Source organism: Equus asinus, chromosome 21 (genome assembly GCF_041296235.1).
Source record: "Equus asinus isolate D_3611 breed Donkey chromosome 21, EquAss-T2T_v2, whole genome shotgun sequence".
Lineage (NCBI taxonomy): Eukaryota > Metazoa > Chordata > Mammalia > Perissodactyla > Equidae > Equus > Equus asinus.
Window position 1 is genome coordinate 87,494,710 of NC_091810.1, and position 14,450 is coordinate 87,509,159.

Here is a 14,450-nt window from a genome sequence, read left to right on the forward strand (position 1 = left end):
GAGACAATGCCAAAAATTAAAAAAAGAAATTAGTTATAACACCCTCAGTGAAATAGAAGATAATGCATCTGTAAAATAAGAACAGGATGCTATGAAAAAAGAATAGTAATTAGAAAATAAGAAAAACTTCTTGGAAAGTAGAAATGATAGCCAGAATAAAAATTTCAGAACAAATGTTGAAATACGAAGTCATGAAATTCTTCAGAAAGTAGAACAAAAGATAGGGAGACGAAAAGCTGATGAGAAAATATGAGAGAGGATCAGTCTAAGAGCACCCATGTCTAAGTCATAGTTTCAGCAAGAGAGAAAAGTGGGAAGAGGCATTATCAAAGGAATAAATCAAGAACTTTCTCAGAACCAAGGGACATAAATCTGCATACTGAAAGAGCCCATTGAGTGCCCAGCACAGCAAATGATAAAAGGTCTATCATCATGGCATTTAGAGCACTAGGAATAAAGGGGCGATCCTAACAACTTAGTAAAAGAAAAAGAAAATGAAAAATTGCATGCAAAGGACTGGAAATGGGAAGGACATCAGACTTCCCAGCTGGATGCTGGAGGCCCTGCAGCATCTCCATGACAACTCCCTGAGAACTCTACATTCCCAACTTCTGACCAAGTGTGAGGATAAACGAAGATGTTTTTACTACTCGAGAACCCAAACTCTGTACTTCCTCTGCATCCATTCTTAGGAAGCTTCCAGAGAACAGGCATGAGCAAAACGAGAGAATAAACCACAAAGAATGCAGAACCCAGAAATTAGGAGGACCAATACAAAAAAGTAGAAAAGGGAGTCCCAGATGATGATTGAGGGTCAGAGCAGAAAAATGGAAGAAGACTTTGGAAAGGGGGAATACCGGGGTAAAAACTGCATTAATTGAGCATTAGAAATACTTAAGGATTTTGAAAGAAATACTGATAGGTGTATGAGAAACAAAAGAATTTTGGGGAAAATATTTTGAATAGGTACACAGAAAACTATGCAAATGAAAAAAACAAGGCAATTATTAACTAAAGCAAAATAAACTTAAGAAGAAACGTTGTGAACAAAATATATATGACCATACCAGTGAATACAACAAGTGCTGACTTAACTAAAAATTGTGATATATCTCCACTGGAAGGTTTGGCGAGAGGAAGTGACAACAGCAAATATGTAAAATTTCAAATGGAAACATCGAGAAATAATATAATAAGCACTTTGAAGTAAGGCAATAAACACCATGAAAAACAGCTGAATGAGTTGAAAGTGGTTAAGCTGAAGAAAGAGTCTTTCTCCTGATTTCACTGGACCATCATGAGTCACACGAAACATGGGACTCGTGCCCAAGTCACATTAACCAATCACTGTGCCAGAGAGAATACACTAATCGTCCAGTCCCAGATTATGTGCCCATCCTTGAAGTGGGACCCCAAAGGAAACTCAAGGTTCTGTTCCAGAAAGAAGCTAAAGTGGAAGCTGCGCAAGCAAAAACAAGAGATGTCCACTAAAGATGGAGAGCCAATAACAGGATTAGAGCTGATGAATGACAAGATCAGAATTTTGCTTTCAGATGATTAATGTGGAAACAGAGTCCAGGATGGATTTGGGGTTGGGGAAGCCCGGCGTTAGGAGGAATAGTTAGAAGGCTGCTGTGTCATCCAGCTAAGAGACAGGGCAGTGAGAACTGTTCAAAAACAAAATTCAATTGAGAATTCTGAAACATACTAAAAATCATTGAATTGGACCCTTTATATAGACGAACTTTAAGGTATGTGAATGATATGTCAATAAAGATTTTTTTTTTTTTTTAAATGGGTAGGAGCAAGAGAGAGGAAGAAATGAAATGCTGCTCCATGGCCTGGGGAGTAGAGAGAGAATTCAACTGAGTAAATCTGGAAATCTAATTGGCTTTATTAAACAGTTATGAATCGAGCAGCATACCTCATTAGTGTTGATGAGGAAATTCCAGACTGATTGGCTTAAAATTCCACTCGTGGGAGAGGCTGAACTACAATTAGATTAGGTATTAAGTTGTGGTTGCTGTCCTGAGGTTTAGCACAAGTGACTCAATTTGGGGCCTGTTGTTCCTTTTTTTAACAGAATGGAAAAGAAAGGACTAGCATAAGAAGTTATTACAGAAATGAGCTAATTGTTATGATCACTCACATCAAGAAGATACAGGGAAAGGTATTAGGTGAGAGGAAATTTAGTTATTAATTATTGCCCAGTTAATAAGAATGTGGGAGACTGCCCCTCTCAGAAGCCTGAGACCCAGTCCGTCAAATGGGGCTGTGAGATATCCTGCCCACATTCTCTTGTGCTCTTCTCCTCTCAGGTAAACTGCCAGTCTTAAAACTTACAGTCACTCCTCAGATCTCCTCAGACACCTTCCGATCTATTTGGAAAAATAGCAAGAAATCTAATATTACCCGTAAAAAGAAGAAAAAGGTATGTTCTTGGATGTCTGTATCAGACAGTAGTAGCCATTGGGGGCGCTGTATGGAGCCTGGGCGTGCTGCTGGGGTAGAGGCTGCCCTCACAGCAGATTTTGCACTTGATAAAATCATGAGAATTTGGGTTCTAGGTAACAGTCTCCTAGACCATGATTCCATTCTGATGGATGATGACTGTACCTAAGGACAAGAAATAAGGGAACAACATAGTTCCCTCAAATATTAGTGCAAACCCTGCCTCTTCTCCAACTCCCTCACCCTCCCGGCAAATCTTGGTTCCTAGTGGCCCATGGTGGAGCTGAAATGGTGAATTTACCTGAGCTCTTTATGAAGCATGTGCTGCCTCTTAGGGGGTAATGATTTACGTATGTTTACTCTCTATTGAGTACTACTCTCTTTTTTTAATTTATGATTTACTGTTAACTATTTCACAGGTTAAAAACTGAGTATGGATGCCATCTATTTCTATGGCCAACCAGACATGCCTAGAAAGATATTGCTTGTTCTATAATAATATTTTTCACTGTAACCAAGCCCCTTTCAAGTTCTAAAATTTGACAAAACAATTTTATGAAAATTCAAAGTAGTGTTAATCCTATCGTGCTTGTCAACTTCTAAAATGTGAATTTCACAAGTAGGCCTTAGAGAAAATGGGTGGGATTCTCTTCTGGGGCTTCTTCTCTTGTACATGTGAAATTTATGATTTGAAGGAAGTCATGTTCTTTATCTAAGACAGAAAGAATCTTCTTTCATAAATATATCTATAGTTGGGAACAATAGTAATGTTTGGAAATAATAACCACTTTCTAAAAGACAGCATCCCTCCAAATGGGGATCTCCTCCAAATAAGGAAACTTCTGATCACCATACCCCTCATGAAGATGTCAGACAGAAATGGAGGAAGTGTGGTTAATCTATATATGGATGATAAATTGGATTACTTGAATTTTATATGCCAGGACAATACGGTGCAGGAATGAAAAGCATGGACTGGGGAGTTAGATGAACAAGAATTCTTTGTGGAAACCAGCTGCTTTCCAAGTGTGTGACTTTGGGCAAGTCAATTAACCTCATTGTGCCTCACTTTCCCTTTATATAAGATACAGATAAGAATAGCATCTATCTCATTTGGTTAGCATTGAATGAGAGGACACATGGCAAGCATTTTAGGTCAATACTTGTTTCATAGCACATGCTCACAAATAAATATTAGTGGCTCTGATTATTGCTGTTATTATTGTTGATGTTAGAATTGAGTGATTCCAGTTATTTCTCTTAGCACAGCTACACAAGAAAAATAGTAAAGAAAAAAAGATGAAGACTTAGGACCTCTGTATTTTGAAGTAAAAAAAAAAATGTCATTCATTCTATGTACAAATGTAACAAGCACTGGCAAGTTCATGGAACCAAACTAACTGTGGGGGTGGGGATGGGTATAGTAAATTATGTGTCCTCTTGAGGATCTTAGCATCTAGCTAGGAAGACAAGATCGTCACACATTAAAAGTAAACAATAATAGAGCATAAGAGTTGAAATAATATAAGTCATTATCGAGGGTAACAAAGGCTATAGAGTAGTGAGATCAATTTAGCAAATCTCCAGAATTTAAATATCCAATGTCTGAGGCCTCCTGAGAAATTATTCCTGATTTTAAAAAAAATTTTGGAAAAAAAATGGAAATTTGCCACTGACATCCACTGGGTGAGAGTGTAAAACCTGTTTCTCTTTAGGGGTCTTTTGGCCATGTCTATCAAAATAAAAAATACATAGCTTTTGACCCAGATATTCTACTTCTAGAAATTTATTTTACAGATACACTCTCACACTGTGCAAAGAAATATACATGAGGATATTCACTGAGGCACTGTTTATTATACACTGGAAACAACTAAACGTTCTCAGAGGATTCTCAGGGAAACAAATCACAGGAAATATATGTGGTGGAATACTATGCAGCCATCAAGAGGAATAATGTAGATATGTAAATGCTTATACAGAAAGACAAAGTAATACTGTTAAACAAAAAGAGCAGTCTAGAGAATAGTATATGTGAAAAACTCATATTAAAAGTGAAGTGATGTAATATGAGCCAGCAATTTCACTTCTGAGTATACACACAAAAGAATTGAAAGCGGGATCTTGAAGAGCTATTTGTATATCTATGTTCATAGCAGCATTATGCACAATAGTCAAAGGTGGAAGCAACCCAAATGAATGGATAAACAAAATATGGTCTATATATACAATGGAATATTATTCAGCTTTAAAAAGGAAGGAAATTCTGACACATGCTACAACATGGATGAACCTTCAGGACATCATGCTGAGTGAAATAAACCAGTCACAAAAAGACTAAGACTGTTTGATTCCACTTATATGAGCTATTGAGAGTAGTCAAACTCAGAAACAGAAAGTAGGATGGTGGATGCCAGGGGAAGAGGAGAGGGAAATGGAGAGTTGTTTAAAGGGTATAGAGTTTCAGTTTTGGAAGACGAAAAAGTTCTGGAGATTGGTTGTGTTAACAATGTGAATGTACTTAATACTATTGAACTGTACACTTAAAAATGGCTAGGATGGCAAACTTCACGTTATGTGTATTTTACCAAAATTAAAAATTTTTTTAATGAGCTGATGTACTATGTGTCTGCTTCCACATATATAGGAATTTCTGGAGAGTCCATTAACAGTACTTGCTTTTTTTTTCATTATATACTCATTTTACTATTTTAATGTTTTTATCATTTACGAGCTGTCAATTAGAAAAAACTTAAAATTGTTTGATAAACATCAGTAGCAGCATTTTTTAGTTGCTATGTGACCTGGTGCCAAAAGAGAGATGTGCTATGATTTCCTGGAAGGACATGAATAAATGGTGACAAAGAATGGTCGGTGAGAACACAAAGATGAGTAAGTTTTTCCTAAGTGCGGAGGGCAATTTCAGAAATGCTAAAATGTGAGAAAAAAACAAAAAATACAGAGCAGGCTGTGTTTGGATGACTGAGCAGACCAATTTGATGAGGATCTCGGAGAGGAGTGTTTGGGAAAGACACTAGAAAAGTAGGTTGAGGCCATATTGTGGCAGGATTTAAATGACCAACTGGGTCACTGAGATTTTGTTCTGATGATAATGCGGAGCCATGGAACATTCTAAGCAAGAGAGTGCCAGGTGGAAAAGGAGGTAGAGAAAAATTAAACAGGCACGTTAGATTGAAAGGCAGTTAGACCGGGGAGGAGAGACAGGAAGGAAGTGAGCACACAATAATCCAGGGGCAAGGTGATGAGGTTCAGACTCCGCCGGGGCAGGTACCATTCCTCGCTCTTAACCATCCTCTAGCCTTTCTTCTGAGTTCCCTTCCCTTTCTCTTTCAAACAGCCCGGTTCCCACCAACTGGGTGCATTTTATCCTCATCTGGTACCTGCCTTCTTTCTTTATTAGCCGTCTAGCATGTGGAGCCATCTCTAGTCAGATGTGTGGTCACTTAATACAAACAAAACATGTGTTCTGTATGGTTCAGCTGGGTTTGTTTATTGGCATTTCTGTCTGGCTCACAAAGTTAGCGTGGTCAGATTCACATCCGCCACCACTGCTACTGCTCTGCGCTGGCTGACAGCTCGTAGAGCTTTGCTTTCTTCACTCATTTCCTGGCCTCCAGGACCTCCCATCTCCCCCGGAGTTCAAACTTCACCTCTTCCATAAGGCTCTCCCTCACTGCGTCAGTCCTCAGGAATGTCTCTGTCCCTCACAGCATTTAACACACCATTCGACAGACAGCACACATTAGCATCTAGTCAAATGTGACCCTGTGTCCATATTTATATTTTTACACATTTATGCCAGGAAGAAGGACCTGACCACACACTTCCAAAAAAACTGGCTGTGAAAACCCTGTGTACGGCAGCGGAGCATTGTCTGATACAGCTCCGGAAGGTGAGAGGCGCAAAAGACTGGGCAGGTTCCGCTCTGCTGCGCACAGGGTCATTAGGAGTCAGAATCGACTCCACGGCACTAGTAACAAACACATTTAAGCATCCTTGTCTCCTCTGCCAGACTCCTTGAGTTTGGTTGGCCCCTCCAGGCACAGGGCCTGGCATCAGGAGATGAGGGGATGCCGAGGCCCGGTAAGAAGAGACGGGAGGCTCTGAATTCCGAATCTGACACAGCAGGTGTTCACCACTAGGTGGCGGCGGTAATCGGGCATCTCCTTAGGCTCTCCGTGCCTCAGTTTTCTCGTCTTCTAAATGGAGATGTTGTCTGCTTTGCTTGAGAAAATATAATAGGAAATCTGACACTGGGCTAGGAAAAGAACAACCCTGGCCTCAAAACACTGTAACCTCCACCTAATAGCAGTGTGCTCTTTACTGGACGCCATTACTCCTACATATAAAAGGAGAAGGTTAAACTAGATCAGAGGTGCTCAGTATGGTCCCCAGGGTTCCTGCGAGCCTTGACCAAGGAGGTCAAAACTGTTTGCATAATTCAGAGCTGTTTCTTTCCACTCTCTCATATGAGTGTACAGTGGAGTTTTCCAGAAGTTCCACGATACGTGACGTTACTGTTTTAATAATGACTTGTAATTGGATGATTACTATTATTTTTAAACGAACACGTTTTAAATTTTTCCTCCATTTTAAGTTTTCCTTTAAATTATACATATATATAGGATATATATATATATAATATACATAATATATAACATAAAAGTTCTTTAAGGTCCTAAGAATGTTTTAGTGTGAAGGGGTCCTGAGACCAAAAAGTTTGCGAACCACTGAAGCGGATTTCTAGAAGATTCACTCAACAAATAAGTGCGCCCCCGAGGCCAGGCATTTTTCAGATACCGAGGATAAAGTGGTGATAAAGACGTGGTTCCCGCTCTGATGGGGTTTACCTTTGGGAGGGACGAGACAAACGAATACATTAACAAGATAATTTATGAGAGCGGTGAGTCTCCTGAAGGCTAAAGCAGGACACGTGCTCCTGCGCAGAGTGCGCCCGCTCGCCCGGGAGTGACACTACCCGACGCGACGCGTCGCCTTCACCCGGAGCCGCCGGGCGGCCCGCGACCCTCAGCCCTCAGCCGTTTGCCCTGCCGGCGGCGCCTGCGCGCGGGGGGCGGGGATGCGCCGGCGCTGCCGTGCGGTGACGTCACTGGGCCGCGCCAGCCAATCGCGGGCAGCCCGTGTCGTAGGCCCCGCGGGCCGGCGGGCGGCGCTGTGGGCCGTCGGGCGGCCCCACGGAGCCGCCATAGCCGCCCGCCTCCCGCGACCCAACGTCTTCGCGGCCGGCTCCGCGCCGCCGCCATGGCCGACGTGGAAGACGGCGAGGAGCCCTGCACCCTGTCCTCGCACTCGGGGAGCGCAGGCTCCAAGTCGGGAGGCGACAAAATGTTCTCTCTCAAGAAGTGGAACGCGGTGGCCATGTGGAGCTGGGACGTGGAGTGCGATACGTGCGCCATCTGCAGGGTCCAGGTGATGGGTAAGCGCTGCACGCGAGGCCCGGGCCGCGCTGCGGCCTCCGCGGGGCCGGCTCCGGGCGCGGGGGACGGACGAGGCCTCGGAGAGACCCCTCCCTGGAGGAGTGGGGGCGGGGGCGCCGTGTGCCGGCGCGAGGGGACTGGGGCCACGCCCGTGCAGCCGCCCCCTGGGGCCGTGGGGTCGTTCACCAGGCGCCCAGCGCTGGGGGCTGGCGATCTGTAGAGAGCGTTACTGCCCGTTTGGCAGTAAGCAGAGGAATTAAAGAAGGTAATCGGAGGTAGTGATGGGTGTGATCAAGAAAAGAAAACTGGGAGATTTGATGGGAGCTGGGAGGAACCGCTTCGGTTTGTGTGGCCAGCCCCGGCACCCTCTTCTAAAAGCACGCCGCAGAGAGGGCAGGGTGAAGGCCCTGATTCAGCAGGGCACGTTAATGGGTTTGGTCTCAGCAAAGTGATGCTCTGGAGTCATCTTCCACAAAACCACGCCCTCAGCCCGGCTCCTGAGAGGCGCAGGGAGGAAAAGCGTTCCCAGCCATTGCCTTCTTGGATTAGCTGCTGCTCTTCTGCTGGCTTTTAAATCCGGATGATTCAAGACGGGTCAGATGGCACTCGCTCGGCGTGAAGAGGGTACAGGGTAGTTCACGAATATTTAAGTTTCGTGGGAATTGAAGAATGGAAGCGCTTTATTCAAAAACGTAAATCTTCGTCCCCTTCCTGGCCTGCCCGCACCATAGGACGTCGTTTCCTGCAGAAGACAGTGCCCTGCTCTGAGTCAGGCCTTTATGGAGAACCCCCTTTTACAAAGAAGTCTTATTTCTTTCTATGATATTTTGAATAAAAATATTGGACTGAGTGAAACCTTTCAGAACAGCTTTATCCCGCTATGTTTTTATATGGTTTCTGTTTTAAGATTTCAGACCACCTTGAAAAAGAGGGGCTGTTTAAATGCAAGTTATGTTTTGAAATGGGGCGTTTAAAATCACGGAGAGAGTATCTTAAATGTCGTTTCTTGAGGGTAGATGAAGAAACCTGACGTTTCTGTAGTGCGAAAACTTTGTCTTGCTCTGCAAAACGAGAGAATTGGAGAAAATAGCTAAAAGAGAATTTCTCTCACTTCTCGAGGGATGAAATTTTAAACCTACCAGAATCGAAAGATTTCTCAATTTATACTCTTTAGTATGCTCTCGGTTTTTATTCATAAAGGCTTGTTTCAAAGAGAATTTACCACAATGGGATTCAAGTAGTTTTTATTTTTTACTTTTGAAAGGGCTTGATTTCAGACATGATGCACTTATTTTGCATATTAGGTTTTAAAAGCATCTTGTTTACTGGCCTGCAGTGCAGCCCCTCATTTCTCCCCTTGAGAGCTAGAATCATAATTTCCAGTATGGGTGGCATTTTTAACTTTTCCAGGCAACTTAATCTTTTGGTCTTTTGCAACAATGTTTCTTTTTCTCCCCAAAGAAAAATTTTAAAATAGTAAGTGGAAATGCAGAATTTAAAATAATGGTTGAAATTTTGCAACAAATAAACTTTACTGGGATATTTAAAGCAAGTCAAAGTATGAGCTATAAATGCCTCACATTAACTTTCTAATTATAGCAGATATTCTGCTACTGTGGATTAATGTTGCAGACGGACAACAGCTGTACTTTGGGTTCAGGAAAGTATTCTGGACTAGACCTTTGTATTTTGTTTATGAGGTGTGAAAATCCACTTAGTGGTCAGGTGACTGCAGAAGCAAGTTTGTTTTTCAGACTTCCCACCCATTACCCTAGCATCCTTCTAAAAGGTGTTACTGTTACTATACTCCTTAGAAAGTGCTCTTTTAGATATTAGGAATATCCCCCAAAGAAATGTTTTTCTTTTATCTGAAACTTTAGGTATTTCATCCATTTAAGTCAGTTTTTGATAATCCAAATCAAAACTATAAGCACAATTCAGAGATTTCTAGATTCTACAAAAAGAGTCACCTTAATCCCATTTCCTTAATGGTTGAAATTCATCTCATACACCTAAATGATGTATTATGACTTCTTGATCCAAAATTTACCTGTCAGCCCATTCCCATGTGGTTAACTCTCTCTTCCTTGGTTTCCACTCTTCTCCCCTCATTCTGAAAGGAGCAGATGGCACCGTGAGCAAGTGCTGATGAGGAAGAGGGGAATAGGTTTGCTAGTACTGCCAAGTTCTAAAGAGCCAGAGTAACCTTCATGGCTGTATGTTAACTTAAACATTTGACATAACGTTCTGGGGCCCTTGTTTTCCTAATTTGTAAAAGAGGCAGTTGGGATCACAGATGCTCATTCTGTCATTGCACAGAACCAGAGCCATGTCTTCACTGTTAGATCACAATCCTTAGGGTATTCAGTTGTTTGCCGGTCTACCTCCCATTTGCTGGTGAGCCAGGGACCCAGACTTGGTCATTTTGGTGTCTGCAGTGCATAACTCCTTGCACAGACTGGATACTCAGTAATTGTGGGATTGAAGAAAGCCTCCGGAGGCAGTGGTTGTTTTTAATCCGTACTGGAGAGGCAGTGTGATTTTTAGGATCAGGGCATGCAGAGAGAAGTACACAAATGCCGCAGCAGAGCCTGGGGTAAGAAGAGAAGCAGACTTCAGCCCCACCGTGGGGCTAGTTTAACCAAAGTATTTTTCTCCACTTTATGTTAAAAACTACTTTTTTCTGTTGGTTTGAACTTCCTTTTACCCAACTTTGACTCCTTTTCCAGCTAGTGAATGAATCCATTACATTGGTCCCTAAAATGTTCTGTTACCCCCTTCATCAATCCAATGGTAATACAGACTGATTTTTGAAAACTTCTAGCATATCCTTTAGGTTCTCATTCCTAGTATTTACTCTCAAATACTTTATTAAAATACTTTGCCATTGTTGGGTAAATACTTTGGGCTCAGACTTATTTGTAAAGGGAACATTTTCTTAAGGAAAAAAAGAGAACTTAGTATTTAGGAGGGTTTCTTTGTTTGATTTTTATGTAGATTATACAGTCACATAATTCAAAAATTAGGAAAAAATGCAATGAAAATTCCTTCCCATTCCATGGCCTCCAAGGTAAACTTTATTATTAATCTTTCTAGAGTTTATGTATGTATAAGCAAATACCAGTATATATGCATGGCTTATTTAAAAGGATGTCTTGAAAATAAACATCAGGACATCTTTTCTTCAGAGCTTGTAATAAAGGGTCGGTAACCCTTGTGAAATGGCCCCAGGTCATAAATAAATTAGTGGAGTGCCTTGTACTTTACTCATTTTTAAACAATGTTCAGATGAGAAATTAATAGTAGGAGTGTTTTCTCTCCATCTCTAGCCATTTAGGCTTTTATTTGACTTTGAAGTATCTAGGTTTTAAAAATTGCATTTAGAGCATCAGAATGAGGATTGCTGTTTGTTTACTTTCAGATGCCTGTCTTAGATGTCAAGCTGAAAACAAACAGGAGGATTGTGTTGGTATGTTGTAATTTCGTTCTCTTGCCTTTTCAACTAAAGGTTTTCTCTCAGTGGGGATGTTTGAATTTGCAATTAAGATTGACTTTATCAATACACAAAAATAAACTGTAAAGCAGTGATCCATTGTTAATATAAAATGTGTTGTTTCTCAGAAAGCCTTAGTGGAATTAATCTTCAAGTCCTTTTATTGCCTGTAATTAAGAAGAATTGTTTATATGTTCCTGACATGGGCACAGTGAACATTTTGATAATCAAAAAAAAATAATAATTCTCTTCTATTAAGAAAATTATAAAATAAAGAATTTGCCAAAACATTATTTAAATTTTGACTGTTATAGGTCAGTTCCATAAGATTTTATTCCAATAAAGCATTTCAGTTTTCAGTACTCTTTTATGATACAGTATATAACTTTTCAACTAAGGTAGAAAAGATTCTAAATCTCCAGATTTTTTTTTTTTGGAATGTAGTTTGTATATAGAAATCTAATAAATTTTCCTTAGAGTCTGGGACTGCAAAAGTTGTCTTAGGCTAAATCTTTTAAGCAATTCAATAGTTTTTGTCCTAGTTCTTGAGGTCATCACTTCTAGATTGCTATATATAGGTGTTTAAAAGTTTTCCTAGAATAAAAGATTAACTTTGTACTTTGTGTAGTTTACGTACAGCTTCTTAGCAGTTTTGATCAAATCCTGTGTCTTCCACTCGAAACACTTAGAATGATTCCCTCTTGCTTCCTACCCCTACAGCCAGTTTTCATAAGAAGACTTTTTTCTTTTCTCCTTTTTTTCTGTTTCTCTCATCATTCTGTTATAGAGCTCAGCTGGTCAAGCAAAGGACAAATGAAGCTTATGTTTGAGATTGTATTTCAGATTGTGGGTGATTTCCCTTGGTTTAAGATTTTTCTTTCATGCTGTTTGTTTAAAAAATATTAGTTTGGGAATGTGAGGTATAGGCCAGCTTTCTTTGATCACAGAGAGGCCTCTTTTTCCACACAGCCACTTTGAAAATTTTATTCTGTTTGTTACATGAAGAGTCGCACTGCTTATAGATGACGTAACAGTTCCTCACCACTTCTAGGAAACAAATCAGTAGATGTACAAGTATAATGTATAGAAGCATGTCATCTATTTGTAATAACCTGCTATGAACTGAAAACATTTGAAACTCTATATTTCGGTAAATAAAAATCAGGAGGACATTTTTCAATAAAATAAAACCGAAAAGATCTGCAAGATCAGTGCATGACTGAGAAAGTCTAGGATCTAAGGAAGGCTCAAGCCTTTAATCTCCTAACGTCGGGAAGACAGCATGTGGAGCTATGTAGGAACTGGGGAGCCACCACATCACCCGCAGAATCTAAAACAGTGATGGAGAGTCTCCCAAGCACAGTGCCTTATCTCCCTTAAGTGTAATTTACACATGTAAGTTTCTATTTCTTTGTAGACAGAAAAAATTATTTTGACCAATTAACCATGTTTATTCAGAATTATGAACCATGATTATTATTCATAACACAAAATAAGCTATAATTCTGAGCTCAGTAATTGAAAGTGAAATATGTAATGTCAGATATTCTTGTTTTCTTTCAGTGGTCTGGGGAGAGTGTAATCATTCCTTCCACAACTGCTGCATGTCCCTGTGGGTGAAACAGAACAATCGCTGCCCTCTCTGCCAGCAGGACTGGGTGGTCCAGAGAATTGGCAAATGAGAGTGCTGGAAGGCCTTCTCAGTGTAGCTGTTCGGAGCCCTGTTGGATCTCGTCATCAAGTGCCCTACAAAGGCTAGAACATTCCAGGGGACTGAATCTTGGAATGGGAGGAAATGGATCTGTGGTCCTATGGGACTCATGAAAGGCATGGTTTAGCGTTTTGTCAGTTTTATTTTCAGAAATTGTCTACAATTAAGAAGATAATTTATTAAAGATGGTCTTTCCTACCTCTGTGGTATGTGTCATATACACTGCTTAGAAGTGCTATAAAGGAGGAGAGAGCTACAAATTGAATGACTTTGATAATTTACTTATTGATAGCTGAGGGGCTGTGGAAGCAGTTCCATTCAGAAGAGAATTTTTTGCATGCTTACAGTTGATCAGTTAAAAGAAGAAAATGTTACAGTAACAAATAAAGTGCAGTTTAAAACCCAACTCTTCTCCTTAATTTGTCCTAATATTTATTTTTGGTGAAGAGGGGGTGATTCATTAAATCCTTATTTGATATAATGAGAATTTTAAGGTTGTACCAGTGCACAGGACAGATGAAATTTGACCTTTGGGTGTATGGGCTTTCGATTGTCATTAGGTTATATCATTCTCCACCTTTGACTCCTCAAGAAAACCCAGAATCTGCACTCACCTCACTGTTCAATCGCTGAGTGGTAAAGGACAGAAGTATTTTCAAGTTCTGGTCAGATTATGTTGTAATTTAACTGTTTTAGGTGGAATGTTAATGAGGGGAAAATGTTTACCACTGTAGCGTTAGATCAGAAAGTTTATTTTATCACATGGTGTTTTAATAAATAGTTTATTCTGTTACTTCATTTGAATTGTCATTATTGCAATTTTATGCACAAGCTTAAAATTTAATAAACTAATTTGTCAAGTGAGTGCTTTCATTTCATTTGAAAAAATATTCATATACTCTTGTTTGGTAATAGTAAAATTTAAAGTTTATTACCTAGAAACATATAAGTGTGAGAAAATAATTAAATTTTATCAAACTCATTTACACTTAGTGGAGGTTACCTTGTAATAATTTATGGGCCACGAGTTCGTTTTGAATTTTTCCATAATAGAGGCTGCTGCTACAAATTTAAAAAACTAAAACCTTAAAATCTTGACCATTCCACTTCTGCAATTTCAGTTTGCCAGTATGAATCTTTTTAAATCTCAAGAATGTGGCTAGATAAAAGAATGTTAACAAAACAATAATTAGAATAAAAATTAGAATTGTGTATGCTGTCACATTGCGTACCATTTATTAATCAGATTTCTTTGGAAATTTTTGCTCGTGTATTCTTTCACAGTTGTCTACAGAGAAAATTAATTGCAGTATACAACTGTTTGACCATTTGAATG

The 14,450-nt window shown here is 40.0% G+C and overlaps 2 protein-coding genes across 3 annotated transcripts in view; both read left to right on the plus strand.

The window, feature by feature from the left end:
• The window catches only part of LOC106838142 (uncharacterized), a 56,893-nt gene extending 53,879 nt beyond the window's left edge, over nucleotides 1-3,014 (plus strand). The window contains exons 11-12 of the mRNA XM_070492562.1: nucleotides 2,319-2,431; nucleotides 2,871-3,014. Of these exons, the coding sequence (XP_070348663.1) occupies nucleotides 2,319-2,431; nucleotides 2,871-2,882 (125 nt within the window). The 3' untranslated portion in view covers nucleotides 2,883-3,014. The remainder of the gene's footprint in view (nucleotides 1-2,318; nucleotides 2,432-2,870) is intronic.
• Nucleotides 3,015-7,481: 4,467 nt separating this feature from the next.
• Nucleotides 7,482-13,912, plus strand: RNF7 (ring finger protein 7). Of its 2 annotated transcripts, none has more exons than XM_014852023.3 (3): nucleotides 7,482-7,909; nucleotides 11,332-11,379; nucleotides 12,967-13,912. In XM_014852023.3, exons 1-3 carry the CDS (start codon nucleotides 7,735-7,737, stop codon nucleotides 13,083-13,085), a joined length of 342 nt encoding a protein of 113 aa, XP_014707509.1. In that variant the 5' UTR covers nucleotides 7,482-7,734; the 3' UTR covers nucleotides 13,086-13,912. The 2 variants fall into 2 exon arrangements, with proteins under 2 accessions (XP_014707509.1, XP_014707511.1); XM_014852025.3 differs by having other exon boundaries at nucleotides 7,572-7,902.
• Nucleotides 13,913-14,450: the final 538 nt, after the last annotated feature.